The sequence below is a fragment of the Lottia gigantea genome, assembly GCF_000327385.1.
Source record: "Lottia gigantea unplaced genomic scaffold LOTGIsca_200, whole genome shotgun sequence".
NCBI lineage: Eukaryota > Metazoa > Mollusca > Gastropoda > Lottiidae > Lottia > Lottia gigantea.
Window position 1 is genome coordinate 121,465 of NW_008708402.1, and position 11,447 is coordinate 132,911.

The window sequence follows — 11,447 nt, forward strand, 5'->3', positions numbered from 1 at the left end:
AAAACGTATTCGATATCGGCGAAACGCAAGAGTTTTCTTTTCGAGGTAATTGTCTGATTCAAATAGAGTTTCCCATGAAGGTTAAAGTCAATAAAGTAGTCTTCAAACAAACCGGTAGGGCGTCAAACATATTTCATTATTCAATGATGGTAATTTGGAAGAGAATATACGTTTGATTGATAAAAGGGATCAGGAAATTGAAACGAAAAATGGTAAATATGTAGACACCTTTAAAATGGAAGTAGAAAATGATAAGGATATCATTGGAATCAAAGATTTGGATATGATATTGGAGACGGAAAATCCACCATTAACCAACATTGTCAAAATTCCACCATCACTTATAATACCCGTATACGTACCCGGGCCAATAGAATCGAGCAGTCACGAGTTTTTACGAACAACAGACTTTGAATACGTAAAACTGTATTTTGTTTTAGGTGGAAAATACACCTCGATCGATGTTCATAAAAGTCGACAAGAAAGAGAGTTTATAGTACATTTATGGTTTGCCGAGGGTTCCGACTCCATCCTTGAAGGTGGTGGTTTTATTTCTAGAGCCAAGATAAACAAGAAAAAATAAAATATTCCTATCATCTTAAAGAGGACCATACGAAAAAAGAAATGTCGTTAGTACGCGTAAATGTTTTTACTTTTAATACCCGCAAATATAATAATGCTAGGCCAAACAAGTACGTTCTATACGATATTCCGTGGTTCCATTTATCGGAAATTCACTTAATTTAACGACTTAAAAAATGGAACTCGAAAGCAGACAACAATACATGATAGACAAACAAGAAGAGTTGAAAATAAAGTTGAGACAGTACAATTCATGCAGGAAAACATGGAGTAGAATCGATTCTGTTTTCAAAACAGCGAGTGTAGTTCTAACGATAGGAACAACACTTGCAACGGCCGTGACTGGTGGATTAATGGTTCCTGTACTTGTCCCAACTGTATTAGCCACAATTACTGCTATTCAAACTTCATCTTGTGACTTGATTGCTATAGGTTTCACGAGCAAAAAGAAAGCTCATTATAAGAAGAAAACGGATATCTTGAATATGTATCTTAATCAATTGTACATCTTTTTCGAAAGATCGAGAGAAGACAAGAACATAACAGTTGAAGAATTACAAGAATTCAATGAAATTTTGGACAAATTCCATACAGAAATGTCAGCGGTCAAAATAAAGAAATAATCAAAAATATACACTTAAAAAAATATGAATAAAATCGAACTTGATGAAACATTGATAGTAAACGCCCTATTTTCCGATGTTATCAAGGCTATCTCTGATAAATTTAAAACATTCAAAGGACAAATTAAAATAGATGGAGAGATAGTCGAGGAAGGGAATCACAGACAATACATGTCACTCCTCGGTTTCAATGCCAAAACTTTTCACAATATCTTTTCAAATATGGACAACAAATCCGATGCTTCCGATTGGTATTTTACAGGAAAAATAATTTCAATGAAAGACAATTTCCAAGAAATCAAAAGATCGAGAGTTGGTAGAGGAGGAACTGATCTTCTTCGAAGGCGAAAATTGTTACATACCTACAGATGGTCACTGTTTTATCAAATGCGTCAATCGTGTTTTGAACAAAGATTTAACGTGTAAATTTCAAGAATACATCAACGGGTTTTCAAAAGCAAATAGAAAAGGAGTGATGACTTGTGCTAGAATGAAGGAATTCAACAAGAAATTTAACACTTCGTTTCAAATTTATAATCCCAAAAACAGACATTTTCACCCCAGAGACGTTCACGATGAATTAGATTGGGTTTTGTACTTACACAACTCGCATTTCTGTTTGATTAAAAGAAGCCAAAAAAGTTTGGGAATTCAAGAAATAGAAGACAATTACGAACAGGTGTGGAAAACGTGTAGAGACGACAACGCAGTAACACAGGTTTCACCTCTCAAACTAAACGTGCTTTCGAGTATGAGTGATGATGCGTTATTCGCTTGGGATTGCGAAACGTATTCAGAAAAAGGTACGCGAAGCGCAATTCCTTATGCCTGCACTTTAATTAATTTAGAAAAACTAAGGAAAATGTTAAACAGAATAAATAATCTCTTTCCAGATTTAAAGTCATCAGATCCCATTCCAGAAGAATTTTATGATAATCTAATGAATGTAGTAGAAATATTTGTAGGTACAGATTGCATCGATCAAATGTTGAAATATTTAGGTCAATATGATAGAAAGAGATTAATATTAATTTCTCATAACGGCAGTGGATTCGACAACTGGATCGTGCTTAAAAATGCAAAAAAACTAACGCATTGCCCTTTAAAAACACCCAGAGGAATTCTATCTTTTCCTTTATCTAATCCATACACGGATGAAGATTTACAGAAAAAATGGAAAAGACAGAAAGAAATAAAGGGTAATTATTTACAACATATTAATTTCACGTGTTCCTATCAACACGAATCCTCTAGTTTGGCTGCATGGGGAAATTCTTCCAATCTTCCCGCGAATTTGAGAAAGATTGCCGACGTAGATATCGCTAAATACACGCGAGACAACTGGGAGGAATTGAGACACGAATGGGAACCTTACGCCAAGAGAGACACTCTCTGTTTGGGAGCTTGTTTGATAAAATACAACCAAGTCACGAAAGAAGTTGTAAACCAGAATATGTCCAATAATCTAACAGCTCCATCTTTATCTTTAAAGGGTTGGTATTATTTATATCATTACGATAAAGAAATGGTGGAAGAAGAATGGTATGGAACTACTAGAATGGTTGCGAAACATACCGAAAAAGAAAATATAGAAAAAATTTATTCGCACACAAATCCTTTTATAAGAAATTTTATCAGACGATCTATTAAAGGAGGAAGAGTTTCGGCAAATAGAAAATCATTTGAAACGAACAAAATGGATGAAATTTGTAACGTATTAAAGGAATATATTTCACAAAGTGAAAGTAATAACATAATTGATTTATTCAAAGAATACAGCGCAAGCACAAAAGACAAAACGGAAGTTCATTCGAGACTTAAAAAAATAGAATGTACTAAACTAATGGCATTTGATGCTAACGGTTTATACGCTTCCGCCATGTCGGATTTAGACAGTGAATATCCGAGAGCCGAAAGTGGAAGACCGTTTCTACCAGAAGAAGAAAAAGAATTTGTAAAACTCTTCAATAAACAAAAATTCAGACCTAGAACAGCTATTTTAACAGTGTGGTTTGACTATCCCAAAAACATGTTCTTCCAACCGATACCAGCTAAAGATAAAATCACTTTCACGAATAAAGAAGGTAAAAAGGAAACTGGTAACAAAATCAGGTTCAGAAATGGTTTCTGTCACGACGTTTTAACATCGGTCGATATTCAAGAAATAGTGAAAGCCGGTGGACGAATTATTAGAAAATTAGATGGTATAGTTTACGAAGAAAATTTTAAAACTCCACCCTATAGAGATTATATTTTAATTTTGAGAGATTTAAGAAATAAATATAAACAAGAAGGTAATATCGTGGGTGGTAATTGCATGAAATTATTAGGTAATTCCTTGTATGGTAAATCAATTCAGAAAGATATATTCACAACTAGACATTTATGGAATGAAGCAACTTTACAGGCCAACTTTGATTCACGCGTTAAAACCTATGAGAAAATTAATGATACTGAATATATTGTTGAAACAGAAATTGAAGAAAAAGATATTACTACCGAAGATAGTAAATCTACACGACTAACACCTAGTCATTTGGGATCATTCGTTTTATCTCACAGTAAAAAAATAATGAACAATTTCATTGACGTCATAAATGGATTTTATAAACCCGAAATATACTATACCGACACCGATAGTTTGTATATTTCATCCAAAAAGTGGAAAAAACTAAACAGAGCTGGTTTGGTCTCCGAAAAAGACTATTGCAAAGGTAAAAACGATTACGGTGACGGTGGAATTATATTTGGTTTATATTTAGCACCAAAAGTCAAATACAACATCGTTTTGACTTCTGATGGTGTCTTAAAAGAAAAGAAAACGTTTAAAGGTTATTCTAATGATAAGATAAGTGTAGAAGATTACGTTCAATTAGCAAGCGGACATTTATGTGTCGAACGAATTTAATAAACCATGGGAAAAAAGTTTCACCAATGGAGTAGTTATTCCAAATGATAAACAAACTAAAGTTTTTAGAAGTTATTTGAATAATGTTAAAAGAAAACCACCAAACAGTGAAGGAATTATGTATCCTTACAACGACAAAGATGAGTATAGTTTTGACGAAAACTATGAATTTGATGATTTCGATTATCTTTCTAATCAAGAAGAGAATGAAGATTGTTTTAAATGAAGTTGAATGACAATTTCTTCGTTGCCAAAGTCTATGAACCCGTTTTTACCGTCTTTGATTTCCAGATTTATATCTTTGATCATGAAAGAATTGACTGGTAAATAGGTCGTTTGAAACGGTTTCTCTATAATACTGCATCCGATCGGCACCGTAAAAGTCGGTATGCTGTATATGATTTGGCGTTTGTGCTTGTTGAAAAATCCACCGTTGATCAAATTACAGTGAATGTTGATCACGTCGATGTCGTTCTCGATGTTGGCCTTGTGCGGCGCCAATGTCGATTGCGCGTATATTCTTTTATCGAACCCTAGTAACGCATTCAACGAATTTTCTACGTTGAAATCAACTTGACTGTTATTTCTCAAGATCAGTTTTATTTTGTTCAGATTCAAATTACCTTCGAATTCGATATTGTTTTTGCCGTTCACGCTTCCTGCGTATTCGGATAGGTAATCGTTGATGGCTACGTTTTCGTAGCTCCCCGGTAGTAAGCTTATGGTTTCGAACGTAACTCCGTTATCCGTCGATATTTTTAGTTGATTGTTTTTTTCGTTGATGTTTCTAATGGAATTGTAAATGGAGAAATACTTTAATCCCAGCTCGTACTGTTTATTGCGATCGAGTTCATACTCGTAGTCTAGAGACAATTTGATGTCTGGTTTATTCGAGGTGATAACGAACAATTGTTCTTTATTGGACATTTTTAATGACGTTTATATAGTCTTTTTTAGTGATGATTTCTTTCTCCAAAAGCCGTTTTAATATGGCATTGACTTCGTTGTATTGTCTGTCCGATCGATGACCTTCCTTCATGGCCGCTAATATTATTTCTAATCTATTAAGCAATTCTTTATTGTCGTCGGATAAAAACGTTATGCCTGGTCCAGATGCCACCATATCATCGAATTCGTCTATTTCTTGTATGATTGGTGGATAATCTTCTGCATAATCATCTGATTCCTCTTCCTCAATAACTTTTGTTATCTAAAAATCAACTTCTTTCAATCTTCTTGTTTCGGGTCCTGACTTTCTTATTGCATGTAGAAATTTTGAGTATGCAACTAAATCCTTGTAATCGGCAATTTCAACATCCTCGCCATTCATTAAATCTATTAATCCTTTCGTTAATGTAAATATAAAGTCTTTTGTGTCGATTTTGAATAAAGGGGAATTTGGACTAAATATAATTCTAAATCCATTAAACAATAAACCTTGATTTTCAACGATTGGTGAAATGCTCTTTGGTAAATCTGGGTCAGGGTTTGAAAAAAGACGTTTTATATCATCTAATGTCCTAATTATAATACCATTATATTCAATCGGTTTGGGTTCTATAGGAGGCGTGGGTTCTAAAGCTAATTTCTTTTTAATATCCTCTTGAGATTTTAATATGGGTTGAAATAGAGTTTGTAGATTTTCTGTTAATCCGAGTTGTTGTAATCTGTTATTTTCAACTTGGGTCTTTATTTTATTCTTAGCTTTGATATATTCTCTATTTCTTTTTAAAAAATTATTCCAATCCGTCATTTTTAAAATAATAAAATTAACATATATCGATCATAACTCTTTCTCCCGCAGGTTTTCTAGTATTTACAAATACATATCCATGATCATCTGGGTTTCTCCATTGAGCTTTACAAACCTTTTTAAATGTATCTCTATCCATTCCGTGATTTATAGACTGAATGATTTGAGATAAATCTTTATCGTTTAATTCAAATAATAAAAAACAATTTGCATTTTTTCTAATGAACATAGAATCCATCTCGTAAAAAGATTGGGATTGGTATATGCAGTGACAGTTGTGATGTCTTCCTTTGGTGAAGAATTCTTGTTGAACAGTTTGATTTCTTTGCGCTACGCAGTCGTCAAACAATATTAAGTTCTTTCGATTGCTATCAATATTAGACAAGTCTAGATCATTAACATTTTTCGTAAGAAAAACTTTTATATCCGTTGGATTTAAAGATGGATTCTTTGATTTAATGAAGTTTTCTATGATATCTTTTATTTCCACCTCTTCTTCGTTTTCTTCGTAATATTGAAATATGTCTTGAACATCTTTCTTTGGTAAATATTCCAAAGCTTTGAGGAATTGATAATACGATTGCTCTGGTGTTGTTGTGTAGATATACAGAGAATCGAAATCTAAAAGGTTTGGTGTTGTCAACATGTTAAAAGTGAGATGAGTTTTCCCAGAACCGGAACTACCGCATATACACATGAGCATTGGGTTATTAGGAAATATTTCTGAATGATTAAATTTTTTGCCCATTTTTATTTATTACATTTTCGTACCAAAAATCACCCCGTTGCCTTTATACTTTGAAAGGAAGATTCCCTCGCCCGAACGTATGTTTTTAAAAAATATGGCGTCGCCCTTGTGTTTGACCTTCATTTCTCCGGTGTCGATTTTATCTATTAATTTGCTTAATCCCTCTTTAACGGTTTTCTTGGTTTCTTCGCCAAATCTTTGTCCGAATTCTTTAACCGTCCCTACTCCCGAACCTCCTCGTGCTTCTCTTTCCATTGCCAAATTGTGTCTACGTGCTTCGGCGTTTGCAGCGGCTTCAGCTTTCTTATCGTTGACAGCTTTGGCTATCCCAGCAGCCCCATGTTTTCCTTCTTCCAGCAATAAACAGTAGCCGGTTACATCTCCTTGTGTTTTTTCAATGTGAATATTTATGTTTACCCCTGTTTTGAAAAGATCTTCTTGATGAGCTGACAGATGGAAACAAAAAATTGGATGATTGAGTGAAAAATCGGTGTATTCAAACTGAGGAGTATTTCCAAACAATTCGCACATTGAATATGGTTCTATGCCACTCTGAAAATGTTGTTGTTGTTTGTCTGAGAGTCTGGTAAATTTTTGAAACCGACCATTAGATATCTCGCTGGTTTGACGGTGTTGGTGATTGGCCACGTGGTGGATTCTCCCGTTAAAGTCATGCTACCTACCGTGCTACGACGAAGAAAAGCAATTTCGATGTCTTTGGATTAAGAGTTGAATATTCTCGTTTCCACTTCTACGGAAGGAGTGATTACCGGTATGTAAAGTTGGATATTCGTTATTTCCAATTTTGCGTCAGAGTTGTTTTCACCAAAGAATATCTTGTTGTCGTTGATTTCTCTTTGCAAATGAATTTTATACGGCAAACCTATGGAAACCTTTCTGTGTTCCAAGGGATCAAATAAAGGATACAACTTCCAATTTACGTAATTACCCCACCTGTTGTTCTCGACAACATTGTTGTATTGAAGCGCTCGTTCCAGTGTGTTTCTAGCAACTATCCTTATCCTAGCAAGATCTGCGTCATTTGCTACAGTTCTAACCGGTTCTTTTAAAACTTCTCCGTCACCGACATCGGGAATCCATCCCGAAACTGAATCGTAGTTTTTGGGATATAGAACCGTTTTCAACATTGTGTCAAACTCCCCGGGGTGTTTAATTGTTTCTATTTGAACCAGCTTCCAAAACCATTTGTCTGAATAAAGACGGAAAGAAGTCGTGTTGGTTTGTGGAACTCGATTCTGAGTGGCGTCTTTGATTTTGAAATCGCATCGGAAATGGGCATCGGAAAGCAGCAACCAATTGGACAACGAATTAATTTCAAAGGTAACTCTTCCTCCGTCGTTTATTTGGGTCTTTGTCCCTACTGATGGTGAGATGATTACGTAATCCTCTTTCTTCTTGTTGAACGAATATTGAATCGGATCATACAATTGAAAGATTGGATCCAATCTGTAATTTTTGCTTGCCATTTTTATCCAATGATTTTTAACCCTTTTCCTTGTTTTTCTAGGGCTTGCCGTTCTAGTCTCTTATTTCTTAGTTCTCTTATTAGCTGCAGTTCTTTAAGTTCGTCAGATTTTTTCACTGCATCGCTTATATTTACTCCTAATTTTGCCACAGATCCAAGAGCTTGCGCTTCCATTTCTTATTCAATCTTCAAAAAGAAAAATCAAAATGAAAAAGAAAAAAAATGATAAAATAAATGAATGATATCGAAAATAATGTAAATTTGACCAGTTTAGAAAAGATTGACAAACTAGAACCCCTTGAAAAGGAACTTACTGAAATAAGAAACTTCCACTTGAAAGGCAACCTTATAAGATAAAGAGCCCTTTGGATTGAAGAGGGCGAAAAACCTTCCAAATACTTCTGTAGTATGGAGTCCAGAAACTACTATAATAAATTAATCAGCCGCCTGGAAAAGGATGATAACTCTATTATTCATAAACAAAGTGAAATTTTGATTGAAACTGAATCTTTTTATAAGAAACTCTTTAAGGAAAAAAAAACAAAACAAATTCCATATAGTAATCTTTCAGAAAAGATGTCCACTATTGACTTTAGCAAATTGACAGATTATGAAGCTCTTTCACTAGAAGGGGAGATAATTTATTCGGAGGCCAAAAGAGTACTTGAAAATATGAAAAATGAGCGCTCCCCCGGCTCAAGTGGTTTGCCAGCTGATTTCTTTAAACTTTTTTGGCAGGACATTGGTCACTTTGTCATCAGAGCAATAAATTTTTGTTATGAAAAAGGTGAACTCTCTGAGGTACAGAAACTAGATCTAATTACATTAATTCCTAAACAAAATAAACCTAAACACCTCCTCAAAAATTGGAGACCACTTACCTTATTAAACACGGTATATAAAATTGCATCAGGTTGTATTGCCAATAGGATAAAATTATATCTGTATATAGTAAGGAGCAAACTGGATTCCTAAAAGGGAGATACATTGGTGAAAATATAAGATTAATCTATGACATAATGAATTACGTAAATGAAAAGAACAAACCAGGAATGATTTTACTTATTGATTTTGAAAAAGCTTTCGATTCGATCTCATGGGATTTTATCCTACAAGCATTAAATTTCTTCAATTTCCAGTCTTCCATTAAAAAATGGGTTCAAATTTTTCAAAATGATATTAAATCAACAATATTACAAAACGGTTTTCTTTCAAGTTGCATAAATCTTGAACGCGGATGCCGACAGGGTGATCCAATTTCACCATACCTTTTTATAATATGTGTGCAAATTTTAACTATTTTAATCAAAAGCAATAAGAATATAAAAGGAATTACTATAAATAATGAGGAATTTCTTCTTTCACAATACGCAGACGACACTACATTCATTCTTGATGGCTCTCCTGAAACATTGAAACAAACCATGCTGACCTTGGACTATTTTGAATCTTTTTTTGGCCTTAATATAAATCTCTCAAAAACAAAAGTCTTATGGTTAGGATCCAAAAAATATTCTAAAGATGTATACCATCACTCGAGGTGGAAGTTGGAGTGGGGTTGCACTCAATTTGAGCTGCTTGGGGTGCATTTCTCAACAACTAATCTAAATGATGAAAATTATTATAAAAAACTACTTGACATGGAAAATGTCTTCACAGCATGGAAAAGGCGCAAACTGACAATCATTGGAAAGATTACGGTTATTAAATCTCTTGTCTTACCTAAAATAACAAATCTTCTGATCTCTCTGCCTGACCCACCTAATGACTATTTTAAATACGTAAACCAGCTTTTCTTCAAATTTATATGAGATAATAAGCCAGACAGAATTAAAAGATCAATTGTTGTTCAAAATTACGAAAAGGGAGGTCTAAAAATGATTAATATATTCAATTTCAACATATTAATGAAATTAACCTGGATTGACAGACTATTAAATACAGATGCCCTATGGTCAAAATTATTTGAGTCTTCGGTTGGTTGTTCCTTCAACTCAATAATCAATTTTGGTGACAACTTTATTGAGAAAAAACTTTTCGAAATCAAAAATTCTTTCTGGCATGATACTTTACAAAGCTGGCTACTAATCCAAAAAAATTCTCTTCCAAAAACAATAACTGAAATCAACAATTCCCCTATCTGGTATAACTCTCAAATAAAAATTGACAACAAACCAATAGCTTTTCCAAATTATATATCTGCAAATATCCTCTTTATTCGTGATCTAAAAGATACAAATAATGAATATATGAATTACATTGAACTAGGACAAAGGTTTAATTTGAAAACCAATTTTTTAAATCATGAATCGCTACCTACGGGCTATCAAAAAATTTGATTTAAATGAAAATTATGACCCCGTCTGTACTTCCAAAATTTCAAATTAACTGGTAAAAGAAATCTGAAAGAAATACTTAATTCTGCGATTTATACCCAACCCCCATGTGCACAAAGAAAGTACTTAAAAAACGGTTTCATTCTTGACAACAGTAATTGGAACCAAATATATTCCTTGCCATTTACATGCTGTTCAGACTCAAAACTACAATGGTTTCAGTACCGAATTTTACATCGAATCTTAAATACCAATACATTCCTGAAAAAGATAAAAATAAGAGATAATGATCTATGCTCCTACTGCGAAAAAGAAAGAGAATCTTTAAAACATTTATTTACTGAATGCCAACAAGTCGTTCCAATTTGGAATATCTTTCGAAATTGGCTACGTGAACTGATAAACTTAAATCTGAACTTCACTAAGGAGGCAATAATCTTCGGAGTTTTTGAAGACTTAAAAGATGAAGACCATAAAATGGTAAACTGGCTCATTCTTATAATAAAACACTTTATTTATAAAAGTAAATTTGACGGTAAAATTTCAATAAAATTATTAAGACAAATAGTTAAACAAAACTTGGAAGTCACGAATTACATAAATATAAAAAATAATACTTGCCTCTCTCACAAATGGAACGATTTTTTACATTTCTTTCAAACATTGTAGCCTAACAAATCCTTTTTCGTAAATAATCCATATTGGTTGTTGGCACTTGTTTTACTGTTTTCAAAACCAAATTTTAGTTGCTATACTAGCTCGATTTCTCTCGGTCCAATTCTGAATAAGATGCAACTGTGACCTAGCTCTATTTCTATGGTTTTTTTTTTTTTTTTTTCTCAAAATCTCAACTCATTTATTTCATTATAGCAAAGTCATTGAAGTTGGCATGCGCTCCATAAGATACATTGAGTTAAACGAGTGAAATCACCTTGACCTCTGTCTTTTAATAATGCCCTCTGTACCCTGACAGCTTTTTATGGTTATTAAAATACCTTTCAACTAACCCTC

At 33.5% G+C, this 11,447-nt stretch overlaps 3 protein-coding genes across 3 annotated transcripts in view; 2 read left to right on the top strand and 1 right to left on the bottom strand.

Annotated features, from left to right (window-relative positions):
• LOTGIDRAFT_174508 (hypothetical protein) overlaps positions 1-583 on the top strand; it is a gene marked incomplete at both ends in the record, with an annotated part of 2,277 nt that extends 1,694 nt beyond the window's left edge. The window contains one exon of the mRNA XM_009053841.1: positions 441-583. Within this exon, the coding sequence (XP_009052089.1) occupies positions 441-583 (143 nt within the window). The remainder of the gene's footprint in view (positions 1-440) is intronic.
• A 175-nt stretch (positions 584-758) lies between these two features.
• LOTGIDRAFT_174509 (hypothetical protein) lies at positions 759-4,113 on the top strand (the record flags this gene model as incomplete). Its single annotated transcript, XM_009053842.1, has 2 exons — positions 759-1,187; positions 1,489-4,113. The coding sequence occupies 2 exons, from the start codon at positions 759-761 to the stop codon at positions 4,111-4,113; spliced, it is 3,054 nt and encodes a 1,017-aa protein (XP_009052090.1).
• Positions 4,114-5,882: 1,769 nt separating this feature from the next.
• On the bottom strand, positions 5,883-6,614 carry LOTGIDRAFT_143360 (hypothetical protein; the record flags this gene model as incomplete). The annotated part of the gene is made up of 1 exon (XM_009053843.1): positions 5,883-6,614. The coding sequence occupies one exon, from the start codon at positions 6,612-6,614 to the stop codon at positions 5,883-5,885; it is 732 nt and encodes a 243-aa protein (XP_009052091.1).
• Positions 6,615-11,447: the final 4,833 nt, after the last annotated feature.